We start from the raw sequence: 27212 nt of genomic DNA on the forward strand, positions 1-27212 counted from the left end.
TGGTCAGAGAGGCTGGGTGGGGACCGTGCCTTTCATGGATGTGGCGGCTGAGGGACTGCTGTGTGTGGCATGCCTGCCGGCTCTGCCCCCGTGTGGGGTGTGAGTGGGCAGAGACTGCAGAGGCCAGCTCCTCCACCCTTTGCGCCTCCCTTGCCCCCTGCGGCTGCACTGGACATCTCCTGGGAGCCCACGCGCTTTCGACATGCTGGCTGCTTTGAGCGAGCCTTTCTGTGGCTTCCGGGAGGTGGCAGGAGCCGTGACAGCGCTCCCTCACCAGCAGCAGCAGCAGTGCCCAAGGCACTTGTTCTCAGCCAACAGCTTTTGAGAAAGTCAGGAGAATAAAAAGCTTGTTACTAATATGATGTGTTTCAAAAATCCTCCCGCCAGGTGTTAAAGTCCTAGCTCCTGGGCAGCCGCAGCCCTGGCGGCCAGCTCGGCCAACAAGTGTCTCAGGAGAGCTTTTGGGGTTGGCAGGCAGGGAACTGCGGGGACCTTGGTGGGCGGGGACGGCCAGGCTCCTTGGTGCCAGGGCCATCCGTGAACAGACGCAGGACACCCAGAGGCACCAGATGCCCCCCAGCCTGAACATGGAGAGGGTGGAAGCCGAGGGCAGCCCGAAGCTTCAGGTGCACAGGCAGCTTTTATTGGGCTGGTGACTGACATCTCGCAGGACAGCTGTCCTGGCCAGCGAGGGGTACACCCCCGGCATCCGGTGCAGCAGGGCACCCTGTCCAGGGCCTGGTGTCCTCAGCAGCTGAGGCCCCTGGCATGCCCATTTCGGGAGCCACCCCCGCCCCCACCAGGGACCAGGAGGGTGCCGCTGTCCACAGCCTCCCACTACAGCCCGAGCCCAAAGTGGGGTTGGCCCCTAGGGACAGCAGCCCTTCCGGTCAGGTGGCTGCACACGGAGCTGGGGCGTGGCACAGATGTGGCTGAGGGCACTGAGGCCAGGCTCGGCTCGTCCTGCTGCACAAAGCTGGGGGTTCCTTGGAGCTGCTGGTGACCTCTGCCCAGCCGGGGCGGCCTGCCCACCCCAGCCCAGGGTCAATGTTGCCACTCCATTAGGGCCCGGGGCTTCCCTGTCCTGAGGCCACTGGGCCCTTTCTTCCCTAAGAATGCTGCGCTGAGGACTTCTAGGCACTTGCTTAGCAGGCACCAGGCAGGCCAGGGTGGGGGCACGAGCTGGACGTGTGTCCGAGGCATGCACTGGGGAGCCTGGCCCCGGGCCACCCCATCTGGTGGGCAGGTCCCCCCAGCAACTGCCCTGTTGTCCCTGAGCTGCCCTGATGTCAGGAGCCCTTCCTTTCACCCCAGCCTCTTGGGGTACCCGAAATGGACACAGGTAAGGTGCACAGCCCTCTCCCCTAAAGGAGGGGGTCCCCAACAGCTGTTGGACCTAGAGGAGCTGTGCCCGTCCCAGGCCTGTTAGGGGTCTCCTGCCCCAGGGAGCTTCCTGGACACTAGGCGTGCCCTCCGCCCCAGCCACGCTGCCGACCTGCCACACGGGGTTTGATGCCCGCATTTTGGAAGGGCTGTGCCGGCTGGGTCTAGGTCAGGCGGAGACCACAGCGGGTGTTTTAACCTCACAAAGGGGAGCCCAGGTGTCTTCCAGCCTTGGGCCAGAGCCCCGAGGGCCTGGGCAGCTGCCTTGGAACACGTAGCCTGCAGAGTGCAAGGGTTACCAGGTGCTGGGTGAGGGGCACCCCGGCACCCGGCCTGGAGGAGACCGTGGAGGCCGAGGACAGCGGCTAGCAGCCAGGGCTAATTGTGCTTCTTGTGTCGGGGTTCGAAACAAGGCTTTGCTTTAGAAGAGTGTAGCACAGGCCACGTCCCCAAGAGCCGGCCAGGAAGTCTCATGTAGGAGTCAGGAAGGTCTGACTACATGGAGGTGCAGGCTCAGTGCTGGCAGGGGGTGCCCTCGCACTGTTCCAGGGCTGCCCACAGGCTCCACACCCAAGCCCTGTAGGAGCTTTACATCACTGGCATGACGGGCAGGTCCCATGTGGGCCATGAGGCTCCCTGCACCAGGTCCCAGGCACCTGCCCAGCCTCCAGCAGCGCCCGGGTGTGGCCGTGCAGGGCAGCAGACTCGGTGGTGTCCAGTCCCCACCTGTCCCCTCTTGGCCACCACCCTTCACCTTTGCCGGGTCCTGGTCACGAGTTGCGGTACAGCTGCGAAGAGACATGGGTCATACAGATTTGTAAAAACAGGTTAAAAAGGCTTCCCGCCAGCTTCTGGGGAGCGGGTGGAGGCCCTCCCGTTCCTGGCCCCACACAAGGCCTCCTTGCAGCCGCGTCCCAGGAGCCACCACAGCCACTGTGGCTGCAGCAGCACAGGGCTGCTCCCTCCGAGTCCTGGCTGTGGCCCCATGGGGCCAGGTCCTGGGCCTCAGAGCTGTGTCTCGTCGCGGGTCTTGGGGTTGCAGGATGACAGTTTGTAGCTACAGCTGCTCCTGTGGCCTGGGGAGCCACTGGCCACGTGGGCCAGCGGGTCAGAGCGGATGAGGTACCTGCGGAGGAGGACACCAGGGCCCTGGAGGAGCGGGACCTCTCTGCCCGTGCCACGCCAGGCCCCTGCCACCCCACGCCCGGCGGGGGAGGCGGCCCACTCACACAATGTCACCGGGCTCCAGCCGCGTGTCGGGCGGGGGGTTGATGAGGACATAGGACAGGGTGTTCTGCTGATCGTTCATCTCATCTGCGAAGGACACAGCCGCACGGCATCAGCACCTGGCCCTGGCCCTGGCGGCTCTGCAGGACCCCGAGCCCAGGCAGAGAGGCTCTTCTCTGCCGGCCTGCTACACTTGTCCCATCCTCCCTGCACAGGCAGGTCAGCCGTGGTCTGGCCACACCTCACAGCTCAGCTGGCCCAGGCAGCCAGCAGAGGGGCCATCGCAGCAGGGTGGGCTGAGCAGAGGCAGTGGGCATCCACACACATACCCACACAAGAGCACACACTTCACACATGCCAGCACACACTGCCCACACACACACCCACACACCCTCACACGACACCCCTGTGTGTGCCACACAGGCCACACGCCCACACACCTGCACAGCCAGCCCGGCGTGCCAGTGTGACCCCGCCCATTCCACACCCTTCCTGCTGCTCTGCAGCACCGCATCCCGGAGCCTCCCCTGGTCAGCCTCCCCCACTCTATGGGCTCAGCCCTGTCTCAGACCCCAGTCCAGGGCACGTACTGAGCTTGCGGCTCTAAGATAGGACCCTTCTGCCAGGGGCCAGGGCCAGGGCCAGGGCCAGGGCCGGGGTCTGCCCACCCTGGGAGGCAGCCTAGGGCACACGGTGGCTGTGGTGCTGCCCGCACGGTGAGGATGGCTCCCGACAAACTCTGGTCATCTCTTAGACATCTGCACTCGGCTGGCAGAGTGCCCCGGCCAAGCCCAGGGACAGAAGTGTGGCCAGCGTGCTGGCCGTGGCCTTGAGCCCACTGGCCTGTTTGCCTGTTTGCTCCTTTCTAAAGGAGCCCTGGACTCCCAAGAAGACAAAACGGTGGCCCAAGACAGGACGTCTCTCCTCCCAACCCTGCCACTTCGCCTCTGCACATCCTTGCTGGGGGACCGCGCGGGCCATGCTGCCTGGGAGGGCCAGGGTCTCTGCAGGCTGGGGAGCTGTGGCTGCAGTGGGGCGCAGAAGCCACCTTGTGTCAGTCAGGGCTGCGGCTTTCTTGCTGCGGTCAGAGTTTATGTGGAGAGGGCGGGGTGGTCCTCGGGGACCAGAGGGGGGACCTTGACGGGCGGGTCAGCCTGACCACCTTGCCCCTCCGCAGCAGGGGGCTCATTCTGTCCCAGGTACACAGCCGGTGATTCTGGCCCCTGCCAGGTTCCCCAGGCCCTTTGCTGACCCCGAGTGGGGGGCGTGGACCCGAGACCATGTGCCCCACGCAGCTGATGGTGCAGGTGCTTCTTGCCAGCCCTGCACCCAGACCACAGCCACCAGCAGGGAACCATGCCGCGGCAGGCACAGCGGCGCCCCGCAAACGAGAGCCACCAGCACGCCACCCCAGGGCACAGCCCAGTCCCACCGTGCGCCAGTCGGCCGTGCTCTCAAGGGCGAGCCGGGCTCTGTGCTTCCTGGGGCACTGGGTACTGGGTGCGCCTGGCACGTGCGTTCACTCTGCTGGGTCAGTCGGCGGGCTGTGCTGTTCCGAGTGGCCATCCCCATCCACACGTGGGGCCTGGCTCTCAGGAGCGGTGGCAGAGGTACCCACTGGGCCCCTGCTCCCAGACCCTCGCCCAGCATGACAGGCTCCTCCCACCTCTTCCAGCTTCTGCCTGCCACTCTGGGACTCAGGCCCCGCCCTGTGCCCCGCTCACTGTGCCCGCGTCCTTGGCCTAGCCAGAGCCTCCCCTGCCCAGGTGCACTTTCCTTCGCCTCACTGCACCCTGAGGGCCTGGCGGTGAGGCCCACCCTGGGGTGCCCTCCAGCAGGACTGCCTGCCCTGCTTTCCATCCTGGCCCAGGCAACAGCAGCTGTCTGCTCACAGGGTGCTGCTCCAACCTCTGCCCTGGGCTCGAGGGCCATCTCCCCCGCCAGCACACGGGTGTCACTCAGGAAGCGCCGTTTGCAGGCACAGGCAGGTCTGGTGACCCTCAGGGTCTGCAGCTGCCCACCTGCCCAGGAGCCATGGGGACGCGGCACAGCCAGGCGCAAGGCAGCGTCCAGTTCATGGAAGCCGCCAGCCCTGGGCCGAGCCCAGGTGCCCAGCAGAGGGCGCTCTTCCATGAACCAAGCCGCGGGCTGAGGAGGAGGTGAGTGGGGAGCACTGCCAAGGCTTTGCCCTGTGGTCGCCCTCAGAGGGCCTCACCAGAGTCAACGTCTGCCTCCCTGCCCTGGAAGGTCCCAGTGCCCTCAGGGGGCCAGGAGCCCGGGCCTGGACTCTGCCCTGAGCTCCAAGGCCTTGGGGTGGACACCCAGGGAGGAGTAGGTATAGGTAGCCTCGTCTCAGCCAAAGAATCCTAATCTCGAAACCCCAGTGGAAGGTGGGCACCACATCCACCTGGCCCCAGCAGCCCCCCAAATCCAGGCAGGGCCGTCCCAGCCCAGGCTCCCCCAGCTGTGCTGCAGGGCAGGGGCCACAGCCTCCCTCAGGCTGGCCTCAGAGCTTGCAGGCACCTGGGTGGCATCCTGCCAGTGCCAGGGCCTGGCGAGGTCAGCCTCGTCCTCTGCAGCAGGACGGATGGGCTTGGCTGGTAGGCACGCGCCACACTCCAGCGGCCCTGGACCAGCACAAGCACAGATGACCCCAAGGAAGGCACGAGGTCCAGCCGGGGGACCGTCCACACCCAGGCCCTGCTTGCCAGGGAGAGGCCTGGCCCTCTCTCATCTCTCCTGCTACTGCCTGGCCCAGCCGGGGCAGCAACCGGCTGGCACGTCCCCTGAGCAGCAGTCTGTGTCCGCCAGGGCAGAATTACCTTGCAAATATCCCAGGTTTACCCGATTCATGACATCACTGGCTGTTAAATTTGCTACGTCCTCTAAGAACACACAGGAGAGGCACAGACAGAAACAGAGAGAGAGAGAGAGAGGTCAGCAAGCCTCGGGGCGGGGACACGGCGGGGCGGGCAGCACAGCGGCCAGCTGCGCAGGAGGCATCCACAGTCGTGGCGACGGTGGCGGCCAGCAAGAGCCACCTTGGAAAGCCTCTGGGTTGCCAACAGGAAGCAGGCTGGCTCCGGGCTCTTGTGGGTATGCAGCATCTTGGGGGCCGAAGGGGTGCAGGGCAGGCACTGCACTCTCCCTGTGCCGTGCCCACCATGGGCTGAGAGAACAGGACCCACTCTGAGCCCTGGTGGCCGCTCTCTGGAAGCAGGCAGGGATGCCAAGGGACACTGGCGCAGGCATGGTGATGCCTCCGGAGTCCCCAGGGCTGTGGCTGGGAGAGGTCCCTGTGAGTCACCCTTGGAGGAGCCACTGCCACCCTGCACCCAGCATGCCAGGCCTTGGGGGCCCTGGGCAGCTCCTTCCACTTGGGGCTCAGGGCCTGGCCCTCATGGCGGACACAAGAAGCAGCAGCCTAAGCCATAGCTGGGCCTGACGTGGAGCCCGAGGGAGGCCAGGCCAGAGGGGGGATGTGGGGAACAGAGGCGCAGGCCAGGGGTGGGGGCCAGGCCCTGTGTCCTCATTGGCAGAGGCAGCAGCTCCACGGGAAGTGGAGGGGACAGGCCTCTGCCAGCTGGGCACTTGGGCCCATCATGCATGTCCCTAAGCAAGGCCCACGAGAGGGTGCTGTGTGAGCTGGCCCACAGGGGTGCCGGCAGACTCCGCGGCAGCAGAGATGGCAGCTACCTATGCCCCGGAGAGGTTAGCAGAGGGGGCACCCTGGTATGACTACCCTGTCCCTGTGGTGGAGACCCCGTGCTGTGGCATTGGGACGGACTCCTTCACTGCAGGCCTTGCAGGGCAGCTTGTCTGTGCCCATGCGGGCTTTGGGCTTCATCCTGCCCCGGCTGCAGGCTCAGCCACACCTCCCTGCCCAGACGGGGACACCAAGGCAGGCCCAGAGCGGCGAAGAGAATAGGTTGTGGCCCACACAGCCCACCCACCCCTGTGCCCTCCGCCAGCCCATGCGGGAAGCTGCCCACGCAGGGCCGGGTGGGCGGCGCTCACCGTAGCCGGTGGTGGGCAGCCCCAGGTGCTTCATGCGGTTCTTGACCAGCTCGGAGAGCTCCTGGCGCTCGGAGCGCCGGCACAGGCTGAGCCGCTGCTGGCCGGCCCACTCAGCTGAGGGCGCCTTCCCCGAGGGCCGGGAGCCCTTGCGGCTCAGCTTCCGGGCCCACTGCAGGCTCTTGCGCCGCAGCAGAGGGTACTCGGCCGGGTCGCTGCTGCCTGTGTGGCGGCCGTGGGCGCTGCCCCCGCCAGGCCCAGCCCGTGCACCCCAGGGACCCCTGGCCTCTCGTGTGTCCTCACGCTCTTCCATGTTCACCGACACCTGAGACTGGGCGGGCAGAGGCCGTGGGCTGGGGCTGGGGCTGGGGAGGCTGGGCCAGGCCCGGGGCTCGCAAGCCTTTCTGCTCCAGCCCAGGACGGTGCGGGGCCTCGGGTCCCCGCCTGAGCCCACACACCCCGCCATAGACCTGTCCAAGGGCGGGTCCCAGCCTGCCCCGTCCCCTGGCCCCGGTAAACCTGCGTCTCTGTGGGTCTGGCTTTCCCCAGAATCATCCCCCGTGCCTCACCCTCCCCATCTGCAGACAGGGAGCCATCTGTCGCAGTCACAGCTTTGGGCACTGGGCATAGCTCGGTGGGCACCCATGCTGGGGAAGACGTGGGGACCCCTCGGGAAGCACCTCAGAGGGCCAGGGCTGCTGGGGTGAGGAGGCTGGGGCAGACCGTGGGGATACACGCTGGTGGCCCGGGGGAGGCCAGCTATACCTACTGAGACTCACTCCAGCCTCAGCTTCCCCACCAGTACAGGAGACGGCCAGGGCCCTTGAGCCCTGTGCTGTCTCAGGGCCAGCGCATCCTGGACACCGTGCCCACCACACGCCTGAGGGGAGGGGGCCCTGGGCAGAGTCGGGTGCTCACCTGGGCTCTGATGTCTTGGGGCTGCAGAGGAAACAGGGCTGGGCTGGGGCCTGGGGTGCAGCTGCGGCCCCTCCCGGTGCCCAGTGTCAGGGCGGTGGGCAGGTCGCCCGCTGGGGGCTCCAGCGCACGGGGCTCGGCCCTCCCTGTGGCTCTGAGGCCCCTGGGTGCAGCCCACGCCATGCCGCCCGCCGCCCACCTGCAGCCCACCTCAGAGAAGACGTGGCACTCGGTCCTGTAGATGCCGATGGGGATCTCGGCACTGGAGGAGCAGAGCTTTTGGAAGAGGCGGCCGTAGGTGCGGATCCACAGGTCGTCCTCCGTGATCTTCATCTGCAAGGGCCTGGCCCTGAGCCTGCGCCGCTGGCCGCCGGAAACCCAGCACCGAGCCAGCGCCCTGCCTGCCCTGCCTCCCACACTCACGGCACAGAGGTAGCCAGAGCCGGGTGTGGTGTCCAGGCCCAGCAGCAGTCGGGTGATGGTGATCATGTAGTCCTTCACGAAGGACTGCGGGGTGCAGGAGGCGGCCAGTGACTGCCTGCCCTGAGCCCCTGCCTGAGCACAAGCGCAGGGCAGCCCCAGACCCGGGGATAGCTCGAGGTCCAGCCAAACGCGTGGAACCCGAACCCAAAGCCCAACCCTGAGCCCAGGGCAGCGGGGTGCAGGCCAGGGAGGGGCATGGAGGGCCTCTCGCCCTGCAGTCCGACTGACCTGGTAGAGCAGCGTGTCGAGCATGCTGATGCTGAACACGCGGCCAGCGGCAAACGGCAGGCGGAACATGAAGGCCAGGTTGGAGCCGTTCTCACGCTCCCGCTGTGGGAGAGGGGGCCTCAGACACCCGCACCCACCACACGGACGCAAGCACACACACGAGCACCCACCAGGGGCTATGTGCCCAGCACACTCCCAGGGGAGGGGCAATCTGGGACCCAGAGGGGCACCACTTCCTGCTCTGTGCCCCTCACCCCCGCAGTTGGCAGCCTGAGGCTCGCTTCATGGGGTAGGGAGGCGGAGGGGGAGGGGACCCAAGGCTTCACGTGCCAGGCCAGGCTCACACGCAGCTGAACCCCAACCCCAGATTCTTAACCCAGCAGTTTCATCTTGACCGGCACTTTGTGCACACAGAGGATGCCAGGCATGGGCAGGAGTGGGGCAGTGAGCCAGCGGGCACCTGCCATGCCCTTCCCACGTGGTGCCCAGGACCCTCCCGGAGCCAGCAGACCTGCAGCACGAGACTCTGGGGCTGCCACAAACTTAGTGGCGTCTCCTCCTCCTGAAGGCCAGGTCAGGGGCCTTGCACCCTGTACAGCAAGGCAGCTCCATGGTCACGTCCTGGGCGCCTCCGTGACCCCAGCCAGGGCCTCTGCCTCCATCCTCCAAGCCCCGGCAGCCCCCGCCTGTCTCTGCCTCCCTCTCCAAAAGCCACGGTGACCTGTGGGGCCCGCGTGGCCAGCCCTGGTCCTCTCCCACACACAGTCCCTTCTGCCACAGCAGCAGACACCTCCCCGGGCGCTGGGACTGGCACGTGACGGATTCCGGGCCCTTCTTCACCCATCTGTGGCCATGTGGGGCAGCTCAGAGGTATGCAGCTTCCAGGCACACAGCCAGGCGCCCAGTGAGACCTCCCTCCAGCCCAAGGTGGCATCGGGCGTGTGGGGCGTCGCCGTGCAGAACAGGGCACACTGACCCCGCATTCACAGAGACCCCAGATCGGCACGGCCGGGGAGGAGAGGGACGGTGAAACCCACAACATTAAAACCATTGCCTCCCTGGACCCCGAAGAACCCCAGGTGACAGTCCCAGCAGGAGGAGGGAGGCGGCGCCACGCTCCCCGCGGAGCCCTCCCTGCTTCCGGCCAGGGCCGCGCCTCTTCCTCCCGCGTGGCGTCCACGCAGCTGTGTCCACGCAGCTGTCCCCACGCAGTGGGGCCGGGATGCGGCGTGACGCCAAGGCCGCCCGGGTGCTGCGGAGTGGACGCTTGGCTCGGTGTCCCGGCCATCCACACACACTCGTGCACAGCCTTCTCACCACGGCACGCTCATCTCCATGCCGGAAACGGTTTCCACTCCGCCTTCCGCGTCGGCTTGGAGGTAAATCCAGGGCGTCTCATGGACTCCGACCCTGGGCAGCAGCGGCCGCCCATTCTTCCCCGGGGGAACCCGCTCCACACAGGCTCGGCCACAGGAGCTCAGGGTGACGTCTCGTTCAAAACTTTCTTCTTTAGCTTTTCAGGGTTACTTTAGGCCATGGAATACGCATTTCCTTAAATGTGCTTTTATATTCAACTAAATCACGTTTCTTTTAAAAGAGGGTCTCAAGCTTCCGGGTGCGCTGAATATCATGTCTGGAGACCCAAGGGACCTGGGAACTCCAAGCCCAGAAGATGAGGGCCCTGTCCCCGCAGCAGGCCTGGCACCCACCAGGGACCATATGGCCACAGACCCTGACACCCCATCCCGAGCCACGCCCTGAGAGCTGGCAACCCTGACGGACCACCCCAGCTGGTCTCTGCCATCCCTAGCATTAGAACCCCTGGATGAGCCCTTCACTATCAAGAGGTGGAGGAGCAGGTGGGCGGCACCCCAGGGAAGGAGCTTGGCTGCCCAGCCTGGGCGGAAGTGGTGACGGCTGCTGACGTCCACAGGGCCAGGCAGTGCCAGGCTGCTGCATATCCGCCAACCTCCCTGTCCAGGCTGCTTGAGCCAGACTTGTTTCTGGGGAGGTGGCGCTGGTTCTGGGACAGCTGTGGGCGCTGTCTCCATGTACGCTGACCTGGGCTTGGTCTCCGGGTGCCGCCGAGAGGCCTCCTCAGCCCCAGTGCAAGCCCAGGTGTGGCTGAGGAGGCAGAACTGCCCTGTGTGACTCCTCCTGGGGCGTGAAGTCTGCCCAGCTTAGGGAGGGACAGGGTTCCCACAAAGGCACCTCCTGCTCCTCGAGTGTAGCCGGAAGCCGGCGTCCCTAGGGCCTGGGTCCGACTGAGTGGAACTCGTGTGTATAAAGTCAGTCCCAGCTCAGGCAGGTGGCGCTAGCAGGTTCTCTCTGGCCGGCCACACAGGCCACGGCACCGCCAAGCCCAGCCTGGTGACTACAGCTCATGAGGAGCAGCAAGGTCTCTTGCAGCAACTTGCTGGGTCCTGAGCCTCCGGCTGCCCTCAAACGCGCCTGCCACTGGTGGGCAGGTGGCACTGCCACTGGCCTAGGCAGGAGGCACCGGGACACCTTGACAGGGACCGTGTGCTGAAGGGTCTCAAGCGCCCGCTGGGCCCTGTGTCTGCAGTGTCCCCAACCCTGGTGGGCCTGTCCTGGGCTCCACACCTGACCCCAGCTGCCACCCTCCACGGAGCCCCCAAGTGAGAAAGGGGGAGCAGAGCAGGTGACTGGGGCCTGGCCCTGCTCCGTCCCCAGTGGTCAGTGGACGGCCAGAGGAAGCGCCTGGGGCCCAGCAGGCTCTGGGAATCTAACGGTAACTTAGAGGGGCCCCATGCTGACCGAGGACCAGCAAGACAGCCAGCCTCGGCCTCTGGAGGAGGGCAGGAGGGTCCCGCGGTGACTGGCGACCCATGGGCTCAGGGGAGCGGCCCATCCCCATGCCAGAAGCCTTGCTTGCGGCCACTCACCTTCTCCAGCTTGGAGAGCGCCAGCGAGTAGCTGTCCTTGGCGCGGAACTGCATGAAGCGCATGTTGGAGGGGTGTGTGAGCTCCGTGGTGATGCTGAGGCTTGGGAAGAGCCTGGGCGGGGTCAGGCCGTGGGCGTGAGCTGGGCCCGCCGGGCTTGTGCTGGGGTCACAGTGCGGTCCCCGCCCCGCCACGGCCCTCACCGGAACATGGTCTGTACGTTGACGATGGTCTTGGCATCAGCCATGTAGTCCTCCTCGGCGCTCATGGTGCTCTCCTTGTCCACCACCACCAGGTTGTCGGCGTAGATGATGCCGCACTGCAGCAGGCTGTCCAGGCTGCGGGCGGGAGGAGCCGTGGCTGCGACTCCGCTGCCCGCCCGCCCACTGCCCACCCGGGGATCGTGGGGCACGGTGGCATGCGGGGTGCAGGCCCACTGTGGCCCCGGCCTCACTTGTCCACGGAGCCCTCCATGTAGTAGACCATGGGGAAGCAGCAGATGGCCTCCAGGAAGTGGTGGTCAGGCCTGCAGGGACAGCAGGTGGGAGGTGGCACCTGCTCTGCATCCCACCCTCCCCACTCCAGAGCAGCAGGGGGCCCAGGGGAGCCACTGGAGCCCAGGGGAGACTGGGGCCCAGCAGGGCATTCAGAGCAAACCACCGAGACCAGACCCTGGGCTGGGACGCGAGACGGAGGGGAGGGGAGGACGACGCAGCTGCCGCGGCGCAGCAGCGCCACCTGTTGTCCAGCAGCAGCACGATGGGGTTGAGCTCCTTGCGCGGCCGGTAGTAGGCGCGCAGCGGCACGATGAAGTTGTACAGCCCGTTGCCGGCCGTCTCCGCGGAGACAATGATGAGCTTGTTCTTGAACCCATAGGCTTTGGCGTCCTCGTAGCTATTGTGCTTGCAGCCCTGGGGGCGGAGCACACGCTGCCACCCAGGCCAGCTCCACCTGCCTACAGCCTGGGCCCACCACGATTGCATACGTCCGTAATCACAGAACTTGGGAGGCTGAGGCAGGAGGGTCACCCTGAATTTGAGGCCAGCCTGGGCTGCACAGTGAGTCCAAGACCAGCTTGGACTTCACAGTGAGACCCTGCCCCCCCAAAATACCTAAAACCAAAAAAATAACCACAAAGACCCAGAATGGAGGATAAGCCCCTGGGAGGCTCCTGTGGGAAGGCGCTGTCACCAAGGACCACAAGGCCACTGAGACCATCTGGCATGGGCTGAAGTGGACCAGACGCCAAGTCATGTCCTGCACTGCGGTCAGCAGGCTGGTCCTCCCCCTTAGGGACACAGACGTGGTTGGAGCTCAGCTCTCAAGTAGGGCAGAAGAAATGCATTCTAGGATCGGCAGGGGTGGCCCAGCACAGTGGACAGGGGTGGCCCAGCACTAGCAGGCTGCACTATGGAGGCTCGGCCAAGCGATGGGCACACCCTGCAGCACCTTCCCGAGTCGGCAGGGGCCTCAGACCACCATTCACGAGGGCGGGACACAGCACTCGGGTCGGCCCCCCTCACCTTGTCCAGGCGCAGGCAGCAGAACGGGGCCTTCACAGGCAGAAGGTGGCACAGCGTCGGGGAGCTGCCGATGTAGGGCGAGTTGGGCGGGTAGCCCTTCACATACCTGCCCAGAGACAGAGATGGACACAGAGCTGGGCCCTCAGCACCGCCCGCATGACGGCTCACAGCCATCCTGCCCAGGGGCTCCAGGGCACCCCCTCCGCCCCAGGTACCCTCGCTGGCTGGCCGAGGTGGCCTGCTCTGCCCAAGCCCCTCACCCAAGAAACCTCTCCGGAGCCAAGTCTGTGGCTTCTATGGGCCCACCCAGCCCAGGCAGCCATGTGAGGCCAGGATTTGGAGGAGCTGTCCTTGCTCCTGGGTCAGGAAAGACTGCAAGGCCAGGGCTGGGGGGACTTGGCCCCCATGGAGTCCCGGGGTGGCTCAGGCCAAGTGGGGTACAGAAGGGGCCCTCGCTGGTCTTCTAGCAGGTGCCCAGACCTCTTCCTGATCCCAACAGTGCTAGTACACGCCACGTCATGCCACTCAATGCCACGGCCCTGCCAGGTGCCTAAGGGATGTGGCCTCAGGGGTCCACCTGCGCCTGCCCACAGTGTTGCAGCCCTGGCCCTCGGCCCCTCTGTTAGACACCACCTGTCCTGTGGCCACATGCAGAGAACTGACTGGGCCTCCGCTGAGTGCACAGGAAGTGGCCACTCACGGTGGGCTGTGGTCCTGTGCCTGGACATGGGCTCCCCAGGGGTCCCACTGGGACTGCTGCGGACACCTGGAGCCAGAGGGACTGTGCCCTGTGGTGCCGAGGGGTGACCGGGGGCCATGCCCGGCTCCACTGTTGCTGCAAAGCAGCTGAGGGCTGGGGAGGCGGGCGAGGGGGCTCTTCTCCGGAGCCCTTGAGGGTCCTACCCTCTCACCCCAGGGGCGGTGCACAGCCCAGGGGCCCTCTCGGCATATGGCTCAGCCAGTGGGGGCCAGGCTCAGGCACAGGGCCCTAGAAGCTCCCCCAGCCTGACAAGGCTTCGGAGACCCCTCTCTGCCAGCCCCTGCTGCACTCACTCCACCGTGGAGAGGCCCTCATCCTCGGAGGGCGTGGCTTCGTCCTCCGACTGGTCGCTCAGCAGATCGCAGGGCAGCAGTGCCGAGCTGTCCGCCAGCTCCAGGACGGGCGCGATGCTGGGGCGCCGGCTGCCTGAGCCGTTCTCCGCGGGCAGCGTCAGCTTGCTGCCACCACCGCCCTGTGCGGGCCGGCACTCGGCGTTCTGCAGGTCCATGGCCACTGTCCCTGGGGAGGTGCAAGCGAGGCCAGGCCGTCCTCACCCGCTGCTCAGCTCTCCCCCGCGGAATGTGGGTCTCCGGCCCAGCAGCAGGGGCGACGCGGGCATCCCGGGTCCCGCCAGCACCCGCCCACACCCAGCTCACCCATGGAGGCAATGATGCTGTGCACAGGCAGCCTCGAGGGCCCCTGGTACCGCGCCTGCCCTGCGAGGCCGCGCTGCTTCTGCCTCTCCTCCTGCCGGAAGATGAAGGCCGAGTTCTCCTCCTTGGTGATGTTGATGTAGAAGCAGGTGTCCGAGGCAGCCAGGATGTGGCGCGGGCCCGGGTTTAGCAGGATGCTCTTGTTGTCCTCGAGCTTCATCCCGATGAGGCACACGCCATACCTGGGCACGCAGAGCAGCCCTGCAGCTCCTGGGCACCTGTGCCCGACCCGTGCAGAATCCCATGCACCCTGGCCTGGTGTGCGGGCCCTGTGGGCCCAGTGAGCTGCCCCTCTCCTACCCGGGGTCTGCAGTCCCTGCCCTGGCCCTGAGAGCCCAGCCGGCCCTTCCCGCACCCCGGGCCGCACGTACTTCTTGTGGGCGTGGAAGGCCGCGTAGGTGAAGCTCTTGCCCTCGTACTCGCGGAAAAACTTGCTGTCGCCCATGCGGATGTGGTAGACCTCATTGCCCGAGCAGCGCCCATACATGCGCTGCCACTGCTCCGGGGACTCCTGTCCTTCCCTGGCAGTGGAGCGGCGCAAGGGGACAGTCACTGCGGGGCAGGACCCGCAGTTCCCCACCCGCCCCTGCACCTCTCCTCTGGAGACCCCATACAGGAAGCAGCTGCGCTCAGGGCCCTGCCTTGTCCCCAGGTTGGTGGGGTGAGGCGGTGGGCGCTGGGTGCAGGGCACTCACTGGCCGCGGGACGTGTGCACCAGCAGGGTGATGAGGGTGGAGGTGGCCGGGCACACGCAGTTCAGGGCCAGCATGGCGAACTTGCACTCCTCCTCACACACCACGTGGTCTAGGACAGAGGTCAGAGCCGTGTGCTCTCTCCACCCAGTGTGCACGCCAAGCCCTTCCCAAGCTCCCACCCCCGTTCCGGGCCTCCTGGTGCCCCGGGCCCTGGCGCGTCCAGCTTCCTGGCACCTCTGTAGTCCCCAGCTCTGCCCAGAGCTCCGGGATGCCTGGCCCTACCCACCTGTCCCCGTGCCCAGCCCAGGCCTGCCCATAAGGCTGCCTGTCACACTGCTGTGCCTGCACTCTGCTCTGGCCCCAGGCGACACTGCCCCAGATGTGTGCACATGGAGAGTCTGTGTCCCTGCGATCCCCACAGGCGTCCACAAGCCATGTGTGGTGGGGCTCCGCCCTCCCACCCGCCTGGCCGGGGTACCTGCAAACTTGACGTGGAACTTGTTCTCGGGCTTGAGGATCTGCACGTACAGGGGGCAGTTGGGGGCAAAGTCCTTCACAGCCCAGGCGCGCAGGATGGTCTGGTGGTCCTGGGGGAGGCGGCCGTGTTGGTGGGCGGGCTGTGCAGGCCCGCGGCCCCACCCCTGCCTCGGCGGCCTCACTCACCGCTGCCGTGCGGTCCACCTCGTTCCGGCTGCTGAGGATGAAGCAGGCCTCCCCGTTGTCCATCCTGCAGGGCAGCGGCTGCTCACAGTGGCCATGCAGGGAGGCGGAGGCGAGGGCAGCCTCAACCTCCAACCTCCCTGCCTGTCCAGGCACATTCAGGGCAGCCAGGCTGCCCAGACACCCGCAGGAGAGCGAACCTCAGGCACTGAGCAAGGCACAGGAGCCAGGCGGCTGGGGGCTGCGCGGGGCACTGACTGCCCTCTGGCTGGATCCAGCCTTCAGCCTCCAACGATAGGGCGCCGGGGTCAGGGGTCGCGGCTGGAAAGGGTGTTGAGACCCCCGCCTCACTGTGTGTGCACCCCCTAAGCCCTGGCATGGCTGAGCTTACTGGGGACGTCGTCCAGCTTCCAGATCCTGTCCCTCGAGTCGCCATCAACCCGAGGCTCGAGGAGGCCATGGAAGCTGCGGGTAGAGCCTGTCCTCCCTCCACCTGGCTGCACTGCAGTGACCAACACTGTTCCCCACACCGGCCAGCCCCACTGCAGCCCACATGGCCCTGGTGCCTCCCTGCCCAGCTGGACACCTACTGCACCTGCCTGCAGCCCACAGCCAGACACAGGCAGTGCATGGCTGCACAGGGGCGTGGACAGGACCAGCAGGGGCCTCGTCCAGCGGGGCCTCGCGCCCGCTCAGTGAGGGACCCTGCGCTGGCGTCCTGGTGCCTGTGGCCCCACACAAGCCATGCCATGTGAGGGGAGGGGACACTCCTGGAGTAAAAGCTCATGCTGTGGGGGGCTTGAGGGGCCCCAGGAAGAGCGCCGCACATTCTGGAAAGTTCCCAGAGCAGCTCGCCCTCGCCCTTGCACCTGCACCCGAGTCTCTGTCGACTCCTCTAAAGCGAGATCCATCCTTACCGGCTCCAGCAGCTGCCCGCCCCCCCGCAATCCATTCTGAGCTCTGGGGAACTCAACATGGAAACTCCCAGACTCACACAGGGGTGGGGGCTCCCTGGGCAGCCCCGCTGCCCCCCACCTGTCCAGGCCCATTCCCCCCACCACACCCCTGCAAGCCAGGCTGCCCCCAGCTGCGCCTGCACTTACTTGGCCCGCATGAGGTCCTGGTCCTTGAGGGCGGAGCCCTGGAGATAGATGACCCGCTGGGACCACAGGGGGATCTGCAGGACTCTGCGCACCTGGATGTCCATCTCAGTGGGGCACAGGATGACCACGTAGTAGTCCTGCCGACCGGGCTGCAGGTCAGGGCCCCACGGCTCCTGCCAGCCCTGTCCCTTGCGCAGGATCCCACGGACCCCAGGTCTGGAGCACAGGACTTGCCAGGCAGACAGCAGGCCTGGGCGCCCGCCCTACCTGCAGCCGGGGGTGGGCGTAGAACTCGTTCAGGAAGTCCATGAGGAGGTCGATCTTGAGGGAGCTGACACACAGCACCACGTGCTTCTCCGTCTGCGCCCGGTGCCGGCTATAGTTGCCCCCCGATTTCTGCCGCTCCATCCAGAGGAAGACGAGCTCCTCAAACTGCAGGGGGTGAGGGGTGACTGTGGGCGCAAAGGAGGGGCGCCAGAAGGGTGGGGACGCAGGTGCTGACCCAGACACCCCATGCAGGCTCGGCCTGCCAGGGATCACGGGGACAGGGACAAGCATCCTGCTGGAGCAGGACCAGGAGACGGCCCTGGACACGGCCACATGGGATCCGCAGGGTGCAGAGCAGATGGTGTCCACCTCTGGCACACGGCCACGGAGACGCAGTGGGTCCAGAGCCTGGTCTCTGATGCCAAGGCGTGAGTCGACACCAGGCCTGGACCTGGACACCAGGCAGCCCCAAGACCCTGCTATCCCTTTCATCCTGGGCTTGCCTGGGAGCAAACCAATGGCTGCTAGGAGTCTCAGGCCCTGGGGCGGGCTGGAGGGAGGGAGTGATGTCTCTCTGGGTGGACAGGAGTCAGGCTTCTGATCTATGGGCGGGGCCCACAGGGGCGCTGACCCCACCAGGCCCAGTGCCTGCGTCTGAGGGTGACGGGTGCAGCCTTTCTGCCCATAGTGCTGAGCCCACCCACGTGTCCAGCCCACTCCCGAATGGACGGTGCTGTGGCCCCTTTGAGGGTCACACAGATGCTGGCGGCCACTGCTCCCGTGGGAGGACTTGCAGCCATCTCCACCGTGTGCCGCTGGGTTGCTGAGCCCACTGCCGCCTCCCTAGCCCAGCGACGAGCTTGTGTGGGCCCAACAGCCACGCCTCCAGGAGAGGCTCGGGCGGGTGGGGGGCACTCCACTTCCAGCACCCTGGGCCCGAGTCCCTTCTCACAGGCAGCTGACTCAGCCTGTTTCACCAAATGTTAACAAAACGTGTGTGCTTGCCTCGGGGTGCGGTGAGGATTAAGTGAGTTAAAGAGGTTCAGCAGTGACCCCAAGACTCCCAACTGCCCAGAGCCTCAGGTGTCGACACAAGGTCATCAGGAATTAGGGCCACCAGGAGCTGGGTGGCAGCGGAGGGCCCCGCTGCTCAAAGCACCCACCAGCCTGACACTGAGGCCCACAAGCCCAGCCCCGAGCCAGGAGGTTCTCGGCAGACACCAGCTGTACCAGGAAGGTACCTCTGACCTCAGGGAGAACAGTGGGCTGACACGCACTGGCCCTTATGTCCCTGAAGAAGCCTTGAGGGAGATAGGAAGCTGCCCACATGCTGGGGTCAGCCACTCACTGACAAGTCCTGGCTGCTGCCAGCGCTGGGTGGGACGCTCCTGGACCCCACCTGTCCCTGAATGCCTGACCCGGCCCTAGGACACAAGGCAGGATGCTACTCTGCTCTCCTGATGCTTCTAGGGCCGCGGTTCCCCCCTCTGCTGTGAGCAGCCACGTCCCAAAGGGTGCAAGAGAGAAGGAACAGGGCCATCGCCACCCAGGGGCCCCTGCCGTGAGTGCTGACCACAGCAGCCCCGCCTGCGGAGGCCGCCGGGTATGGCCAGCGTTACTGGGAACCCCTCACGACCACAGCCCTTTCTTCTGGGTTTCCCTGAAGACGGCTGGGTGAGAGGGTGGTGGCTCCGGGGCTCCTAGAGAAGACAGGACAGGGACATTGGGACAGAGGGGCGCAGCCCAGGCCTGGGCACAGTGGAGGGACACAGAGAGCTGGACCTGCACAGCCAATTTAGGTTTTGATTAAATGGGAACAAATCAGGCCTGGTTCAACCGAGATTCCGCAGCTACAGAAGGGCCTGGGCCCGTCCTCATGTGGGGGAAGGGTGGCTGGAGCACCACAGAGGGCGGTCAGCTGGGGACGCAGCACTGTGAGTTCCAGAAACGACTTAGTTTGAGTGCCCAGCGCCTCTAGAAAGCAGGCTTCTGCCCATTTCCTGGGAAACGGCCCTGGGGTTCACCGAGGAGGGTGCTGGTGGAGCAAGGCCAGGGCAGAGCCAAGGACACCTGGGGCCCACCCTGTCTTAGACCCTGGGGCACTGGCTTTAGACATGGCCCTCAGAGCTGTGCAGGACCAAGTCTGTGTTTTAAGCCGCTGGGGTGTTGCTGTCTGTGTTGGTGGCCCTGGGAGCCCCTCGGACATGGGAGTTACCCAAGGCAGGACATTGGGGTCCGCCAGGGAGAGGGAGACCTCGAAGCGTAAGGACTGCAAAGGAAACCTCACTCCTCAGGGACAGGGCTGTCAACTACAGGAAAAGCCCCTGACCAGCAGAGCTTGCCATATCCCCCTGCGCCAAGGGGCACACAGAGCCTCCCTCCTACCACGCCAGCGTCTTCTGGGCGGCTGCCACCCTTTTAGGAAGAAATGGGAGGCTAGGGCTCAGGACGGTCTTTTCAGAGCAGACAGGAAACAGAACCTCGAAGGGAAAGGTCGGGACACTGGGTGCAGCAGGCTCCAACGTGTCCATAAAGGGGAACTCACAAACACAGCAGTGCCTGCAGACAGCACACACAGAGACCATGAGGCCGATGCGAAGGGTGGGACAGGCTGCAGAAGAAAGCACCTGCCCCCGGTATCGGACGACAAGGGCAGGAATGCAGAAAGCTGCCTACACTGCGGCTGCCTCAGATGGGGGGACCCGGCCGGCTCTGCCTCAGACCTCAGAGGCAAAGGCCCCAGCCCAGCACTGCTGCGAGGTCCCTGCCGTCCTGGGCATCCCAGGCAGAAGACCCCGTGGCACAGCCTCTGCCAGCTCCAGACGAGGACACTTGGGGTGGAGGCGGGCACTGCTCCAAGAAGCTGAGGGTCAGCAGCCCCCTCCTAGTGCCCCAGGCACCCTGACAACTGCTGCCGCACCTGGCTGTGGTCAGCAGCACAGTAGCTGACTCCCACCCGTCCTGTGCCTCTGCCCCTGTCCTGGTGTGGTCACCCAGCACCGAGGGGCCCCCATGTCCTGCAGAGGCAGGGCCTGGGCTGTTGGCCCTCGTCCTCTGCACCCCCAGCACCAGCAGCCTCACAGTGCTGCTGACTCACGGAGTCACCCGGAGCCCTCACAGAGCACACTGCCCAGCCGGGAGCGGCCTGCCTGTCCCCACGGCCCCACGGCTCCACTGGCCCTCACAAGGCGGGACCAACCTGCAGCGGAAGCACCACGAGGGCCACGCAGATCATGATGACCACCAGCAGCTGCGACGGCCAGATCTTGGGCGTGACGTCGCCGTAGCCCACAGTGGAGAAGGTGACAATGCAGAAGTAGAAGGAGGTCAGCAGGTCCAGGTTCTCGCCGGCGCGCTCCAGGTGCTGGATGCCGCAGGTCCTGGGGCCAGGTCACCATGAGGGGAGGGGCCGGCGAGGGTGTGGCCTGGCCCAGCACCCTCTGCCCGGATGCAGCCCTGATGCTGGGTCTGAGTTCAGCCTGGGGACCCCTTCATGTCCTCCGTTCCGAGCAGCACCCAGCCCCCAACCCTGGAACCAGCTCACACCCTCGGCTGGATGTGGCCTCAGCTCCAGAGGCAGCTCTGCCCCCAACCCACCTGCACAGCCTCAGACCCCCACAAGGGCTCTGCCGCCCGGGCCGCATCCTCCGGCACCACTGTGCCCATGAGCGGCTGTCCCTGGGGCACCGGCACCCGCTGCCGGACTCACCCCGTGAAGACCAGGCAGAGCAGGGTGCAGAAGAGGATGAGGACCTGGTTGAACATGGCCGACTGCGTCCGCAGGATGGCACGGTGGAAGTCGTTCTGCAGGCGACACGTGTCAGGGGCAGCGCCGGGACCCTGCCCCAGCACACAGCAGGGAGGGAGCTCTGGCAGAGGGGGCCAGGTGCCACCTCCCCCAGTGAGGACACAGGGCAGCCCTGACCTCGGTGTCTTCCCAGGACCCCCTTCCCAGCCTGTGCCCGGCCAGCGGCCATGGCCTGAGCCTCTCACTTTTCCCTGCAGCCAGGCTGTCCAGGCCTTGGAGCCGGGCCGGGCTGGGGATACCGGGGCTGCCTTTCCCAGGGGGCAGGCCAGGCTCTCCTGGGTCCTGGGGGAGAGCTGGAGCCCGGCTCTCCTGTCCCTGGCACCTGTGGCCTGGCCACCCAGGTTCCTGCCTTCTTTCCTGCCCCCTCCCAGCCCTTCCCTCCAGAGAAGGAAGTTGGAGGCATGCCAGGCGAAGGCCTGCGTGGGGACACAGGCACGCCTTACGATCATGTTCTCCAGCGCGTGCTTGGCCAGCCAGCAGTTGAGGAACACGGGGATGAACAGGTTCCGCAGCGGCGACCAGAAGACCTGCGGGTGAGGTGGGTCAGGCGGTGCAGGTGCGCGGTGGGGCGGGCAGGCGGCAGGCGGCTTACCCACCGTGATGATGAAGGGCAGTGTGTTAATCATCTCCAGGACAAAGGACACACGGAAGATCTGTTCCCAGATGTTGCCCTGGGGGTCACGGGGGTTCAGAGCCTGTGGGAGAGGACACGGGACGGGGCGGGGGTGCGGGGCAAAACCAAGCCAGGACGGCAGGGGCTGGCACAGGCAGGGCGGGTGGGCAGGCGCTGACCTTGTAGCTCAGGTAAATGAGTAGCATGGTCTCCAGGAAGCTAATGGTGGCCACGATGACCTGGGGAGGAGGGAGAGGCGCACGGTGGTCAGGAGGCCAATGCCTGGCCCACACAAAGAGAGATGCCGGTCCTGCCGGGGACAGTCCGCCACAGCCACTGCCCAGATCCCCCCTAACAGACAGGGGCGCCTGAGGTGCACAGGGCACTGGGGAGTCCCGTCCTGCCTCTCTGGAGGTGTGGGGTCAGGAGGGAGCCCCCCCCACACAGGCCCCATGAGCCCCCTGGCTGCTCTGGGGCAGGCACTGCGGCCCCCCCTGGTCCCCGGGGGAGGCCTGGCACCTGGTCAGAGCCAGTGTGGCCCACGGAGACGGGAGCAGTGGCAGAGCTGAGAGGGTGCCCTCAGGAGTTGGCAGGAAGACAGGAGGGTGGGGAGGAGGGGAGGGCAGAGCCTGGGGACACGCGGGAGAGGGCTGGGCCCGAGGCCCACTGTGGGGCGGGGGCACTTACCTGGATCACCCACAGTGTCATCTTCCTCTCCACCCACAGGATGGGGGCCCTGGGGAGGCAGGGAGGCGAGCCTCAGCCAGGAGCACAGCCAGGCCCAGGACGGACAGCACAGCGGCGGGGCCACAGCTAGATGAGCAGACGTTCCCCAGACGGACCCCAGACGGACCCCCAGGCCCTGGCCTCAGCTGAGCAGGTTCACAGCGGCGTGGGGCTCCCTGGAGTGGTCACCCCCTCCACCCACCCTGTCCACCCCACCTGGCCCTGCCCTGAGGGGCCTGGCACGTGGGCGGGGTGAGCTCACCAGTTGATCTCAGAGGATGAGGCATTGAAGGTGTAGTTACGCTTGGTGCAGCCCCAGCTGTGGAGACACACAGTTCTGGCCCAACCACAGCCTGGCCAGCACCGACCCCAAGGGTCCTTCCGGGGGCTGTGGGCTCAGGGGTCAGGGAGCACCCGGGTGTCCACCCTGTGCCTCTGCAGGGTCTGTATGCTGGGCTGTAGCTGAGATGGGGCGGGGGCCATAGCTGAGGAGGGAGGGGTGAGCCCAGCTCATGGGAACATGTCCTACATCGAGGGGCTGCCCCCGACACCAACAAGCTCTCAGGAGGCGCTGGCCATCCAGAGATGGAGCCAGCGGCTGCCCCAACAAGGCTAGGTGCAGTCCCAACAGCCATCCACCCGCCCATTACCCATCTACCTACTACTCCATTCTCTTACCCAATATCCATCCTTTCACTTTATTTTTTTCCAGTACTGGGAATAGAACTCACGACCTTGCGCTTGCCAGGCAGGCGCTATACCACTGAGCTAAATCCCCAGCCCCCATCCTTTCACTTTTTTTTTTTTTTTTTGGTCTTTCTGAGACAGGGTCTCGTTATGCAGTTCAGGCAAGCCTTGAGCTCACTTTGTAGCTCAGGCTGGCCTCAAACTTGCAGTGAGTCTCCTGCCTACCAAGTGCTGGGATTACAGGTGTGCACTGTCATGCCCGGCTTCATCTCTTATTATCCCATCCATTCATCCACCCATCAACCCCTCTACCCACTCATCCATTCACTCATCCACCCACCCATCCACCCACCCACCCATCCATCCATCCATCATCCATCCACCTACCCATCCATTCACCCATCTATCCCCCCATCCACCCACCCACCCATCTATCCATCATCCACCGATCCACCCATCCATCCTTGCCTATCCCCCACTACCCACATTTCCTCTCCAGTGTTCCTCTGGTCATCTCTTATCACCATCCAGTCATCCACCCCTCACCGTGTATATGGTGTATATGTGCCACCCACTCATCCAAGCCACAATTATCTAACACCTACTTCTCATCTCTCCCCCATCCATCTACCCCCCTACCATCCACCCCCCAATCACCCACCCCTCCACCTCTCTACCGTCCGTCATCCACCCATCCACCCTCCATCCATCACCCACTCACTCCCCACCTTCCCACCCAGCACCCACACAGTAGGCATTGTGCTAGAGACAGGCAATGAATACAACATGCTGAGACCCCTGGGGGGCTGAAGCAGAGCCTGGGAACCCCTGGGGCTTGGAGAAGGCCACAAGGACCTGGGAAGCTGCGTTGAGAAGCAGTCAGAGCCCCTTTGCTCCTTCTCCACCCCCACGGCGGCCTCTTCTCTCCTATGGCCGGGGTTGTTCTCCACAACGGTGGGGCCTGGCCTGGGAGCACCAGGGCCCCTGGGAGTGGGAACAGATGACAAGAGGGACTAAGCAGAAGTGTGAGAGTGAGGCCTGGCCTGGCCTCTCCCAGCCCTGAGGGGACCACGTGCTGGTAGCATCCCCAGATGGCCCAGCAGCCGCAGCCACCTGTGGCCACTCTTAAAAGACCAACAGCTGCAAGGGTCATGAGGCCGGGGGAAACCCATGAAGTGTAGATCAGGGCGGGGGAATGGACGGAGCAGAAGGGGAAGCAAAGGGCAGGGCCAGCTCGCCCAGAGGCCGGAAAGCAGGCGGCCTGGGGCGGGAATGGCCCTGCCACTGCCATCAGCGAGCAAGGGACAGGAGGACCAGCACCAGGCCCAGGCCAGGGCACATGGCAGGAGGCCATCTCCAGGGATGCGGTTCCTGGCACCCTGGACTGACAGGCGTGGAGCTGTGTCCAGCACCCCTGGTACAGAGCCAGGCAGCTTCCGGTGGACGAAGCCTCCCCCAAGGAGCAGAGCTGGGGGCCGCACCAACTGCTCATGCAGCAGTAGCTGCTGAGGACCGCAGAGAAGACTGGACAGGTTCCCGCCTCCCTCCCTAGATGCCTGGGGGGCCCTGGGCTGCAGGTGCCGCTTCCTTCATGTGGAGGGCGTGAACACCATGGGTCCCCAGGGGTCAGACAGGGCCTTCAGAGATAGAGGGAGCCCACGGGCCTGCATCCCGCTTTGGGAGCTTCTGGGGACCCCCACACTGCCCCACAGACTGGGGTGCTGTGAGGCCCATGAGGGCCCGGACCCTCCACCTTCCAACCCAGGACCAGCTGCAAAGCACCCTGGACAGGACCCCTCTCCACCCTGGGCGCCATCCCGGCTCTGTTGGGGGCTGGGCACTGGGCCTGGGGTCGCCTGGGGCTGGGGGCTGGTCATGGTTGCCTCCCAGACAGGCTCAGCCCCAGGACCCTGCCTGCAGGGCCCCCCGTCACCCACCATCCGATCCCCAGGGCCGGGTTGTCCAGCAGGACGCGCACAATGTAGAGCAGGCAGGTGAGCAGCTTGAGCGAGAAGTTGAACAGCCGGATGCGCAGGCCTGCGGGCGGGAGCAGCGTCACCCCAGCTCGGGCAGCGGGGCCCCAGGTTCCTGGCACCCTGGACTGGTGGGCTGGGCTGACCCCCACAACCCTGGGCTGCCCCGGAGAGAGCGGGTGGCTGCAGGACTTCTGGGGGGCCAAAGGTGCACGAAGGCCCAGGGTGCAGGGGTCCCTGAGGCTGCTCTGCTCCATGGGGGCTCTGCCTAGGGGAGCAGGCAGGGGCGTGGAGGAGCATAGGCCCTCTGGGCGCTCCCTGTATCGGGCTGGGAGGAGAATGGAGGGGACAGGAGCCCTCCTCGAGCCCCCCACTGCGGTCCAGCTGGGTGACAGCATTCTCAGGTCTCAGCCCTGCCTCCCTGCCAATGTGCTGCTCTCCGGAAGCGGAAGGCGCTATCCCCTGTGCCCACTCTGAGCGGCACAACTGGTGCTCTGCCCCACCCACCGCCAGCCCCGATGGTCCCACTCACTGGATCTTTGGTTTTTGATGAAGAACAGCTTCAACCGCTCCTTGAAGGTGTTTTCGTTCACATAGAACTCCACCTGGACCCTGGGGGCAGGACAGATCAGGTCCAACCAGGCGTGGCAGGCAGCAGGGAGAGCCCGAGCCCAGCCGAGGGCTGTCCCCTAGCTGCACACGGAGGAGCCAGCCCCTTCCCCACGCAGGTGGCTGGTGTGGGCAGGAAGGGACCGGGGTGACACTCAGCCAGGTGCCTTCCACAGCACAGCAGGGTCACGTAGGAAGGGGAGGGACAGAACTGCAGGCCGGGGGTGTCCCAGGGCTGCGTGGAGGAGGCCACCAGCTGTGTACAGTGCAGGTGAGGCAACACCAGCCCAGGTCACTGTCCCCACCCTACCATCGTCCCCGGGCAGGTGGCTCCGAGAGCCGGGCTGTGGGCACCGCTCCCCTCTATGGCGCCGCCTCCACCCAGCCAGTGGAAGAGTCCAATGCCCCTGCATGGTGCGGCTGGCTGCCCTCTTATCCACAATGGAGTCTGAAAGGCACTGCCCCAAGCGAGAGGCAGTACGGGGTGTGGCTGCCGCGGCCCTGCCGGGGCGGGAGACACGTCAGCCCCACAGGCGCTGCTGTCCCGGGCTCTGGGACTCTCAAGCGCCTTTCTCACTGAAGGAGCTGGGCCATGGCTAGGGGGATAGGCTAGCGGTCAGGGTCTCAGCAGTCGGGACCCAAGTCAGGAGCAGCCTGGGGCAGGACTCCTCTTGGGCCTGGGCCCGACGCCTCCGCAGCACCGCCTCGCTGCCAGGTCTCCAAGACAAGCTGCACGCTCAAAGCAGCTTCGGAGCTTCCGGGCCCCTCTTCTGCCTCCTCCCCACGGGGGGCCTTGCGCGCCTCTGTCTGCTCCCTCTGCCTCTCCACTCAGCCTCCCCAGGGGACCTCTTGGAGCCCCCACTCTGTGTCCTCTGACCCCCACATGGGCATACAGGGCTGGGCATGGGTGCCAGCTGGAGCCCCCTGGACTGTGAGCCTAGCTCCTGCCCTGGCCTCTCCTGGCTGGCTGGGACATGCTCCAAGTGTCCCTGGCCGCTGTCTAATCGCACTGTGGGGCAGGCAGAGAAACCTGATGGACTCCGGGAGGTGACAGGGCTGGCTAAGGTCACGGCGCCATGGTCCAGCCCTGGTGGCTCTACAGGAAGATGGCCGGGTCCTGGGTGCATGTCCCTCGCCATGGGAAGCCAGGCCACCTCTGGCCTCTGCCACCAAGATGGCTGTCAGATGAGCCCTGGACCCTGGGCCTCTGGACCCATGAGCCCAAACCCTTTTAACTCACGTGTCACTGGTGGCAGAGACAGGGCCGGTGCACTCCCCGGAACCGCGCTCTCCACTCCTGACCCTCCAGCCCTCCTGTCCACAGCCCTGTCTGGCACATGCCGGGACCTGGACTCCAGGTCCTCCCAGGTGTCCACTCTAGGCAGGACAGAGCCCAAAGCCCGCCCTTCGGCTTCAGTGCTGGCCTCCCTGGACAGCTGGACACCACCTGTGGGGCACTCCTGCCCACCTAGCTCAGGCTGACCTCCGCCCTCTGGGCTGCAGCCCCAAGGCACCCATCGAGCCTCCCCTCCCAGGTCGGTCACGGCTCCACCTTGACCACCTGCTGGATACAGGTTCCCCAGCTCCGGGCACAGCACCCCATGCCCACCGCCACTTCCTGCCCCATCAGTCCCCACCAGCTCCTAGGCTCCTGCTCCTTCCCTTCGCCTGCCCTGACCCTGGGTCTGGCCCTGAGCCGCCACCTAGAGACCAGGAGCTGTGCGTCCCAGTGAGCACAGCCGGGAAATGAAGACAACGCCGTGATGGCTGCATCCTCCCCAGGGCTGGCGCAGGGTGGTGACATCCCTGCCCAGGCACTGAGGGGGTCGGCGTGGACACCATCTGCCCAGTCCCCAGGGCATGGGGACAGCGCCCATCTCAGGATGGGGAAGCCACGGGCCAGCAGCTTGGCCCCCGAGGT

At 65.7% G+C, this 27212-nt stretch overlaps 1 protein-coding gene across 9 annotated transcripts in view; it reads right to left on the bottom strand.

Annotated features, from left to right (window-relative positions):
• Positions 1-621: 621 nt before the first annotated feature.
• Positions 622-27212, bottom strand: part of Kcnt1 (potassium channel, sodium activated subfamily T, member 1) — a 52886-nt gene continuing 26295 nt past the window's right edge. For 3 of the 9 annotated variants that reach the window (XM_005408541.2, XM_005408544.2, XM_005408542.2), the window contains 30 exons: positions 25215-25294; positions 24647-24746; positions 22285-22341; positions 21984-22032; positions 21476-21535; positions 21280-21354; positions 21127-21210; positions 20585-20679; positions 20075-20255; positions 16876-17040; positions 16609-16745; positions 15509-15572; positions 15324-15432; positions 14846-14954; positions 14522-14671; positions 14094-14332; positions 13731-13956; positions 12678-12783; positions 11893-12065; positions 11609-11680; positions 11358-11492; positions 11157-11268; positions 8251-8352; positions 7963-8046; positions 7750-7872; positions 7543-7563; positions 6628-6955; positions 5433-5495; positions 2613-2697; positions 622-2509 (listed from right to left, as the gene is read on the bottom strand). In XM_005408541.2, coding sequence (XP_005408598.1) covers positions 2389-2509; positions 2613-2697; positions 5433-5495; positions 6628-6955; positions 7543-7563; positions 7750-7872; positions 7963-8046; positions 8251-8352; positions 11157-11268; positions 11358-11492; positions 11609-11680; positions 11893-12065; positions 12678-12783; positions 13731-13956; positions 14094-14332; positions 14522-14671; positions 14846-14954; positions 15324-15432; positions 15509-15572; positions 16609-16745; positions 16876-17040; positions 20075-20255; positions 20585-20679; positions 21127-21210; positions 21280-21354; positions 21476-21535; positions 21984-22032; positions 22285-22341; positions 24647-24746; positions 25215-25294 — 3505 coding nt within the window. In that variant the 3' untranslated portion in view covers positions 622-2388. Of the gene's footprint in view, positions 2510-2612; positions 2698-5432; positions 5496-6627; positions 6956-7542; positions 7564-7749; positions 7873-7962; positions 8047-8250; positions 8353-11156; positions 11269-11357; positions 11493-11608; positions 11681-11892; positions 12066-12677; positions 12784-13730; positions 13957-14093; positions 14333-14521; positions 14672-14845; positions 14955-15323; positions 15433-15508; positions 15573-16608; positions 16746-16875; positions 17041-20074; positions 20256-20584; positions 20680-21126; positions 21211-21279; positions 21379-21475; positions 21536-21983; positions 22033-22284; positions 22342-24646; positions 24747-25214; positions 25295-27212 lie in introns of all 9 variants that reach the window. The other 6 variants (XM_013506735.1, XM_013506739.1, XM_013506737.1 and 3 more) reach the window with 4 other exon arrangements.

This window comes from Chinchilla lanigera, unplaced genomic scaffold, assembly GCF_000276665.1.
Source record: "Chinchilla lanigera isolate Chin_1 unplaced genomic scaffold, ChiLan1.0 scaffold00112, whole genome shotgun sequence".
In the NCBI taxonomy this organism is placed as follows: Eukaryota; Metazoa; Chordata; class Mammalia; order Rodentia; family Chinchillidae; genus Chinchilla; species Chinchilla lanigera.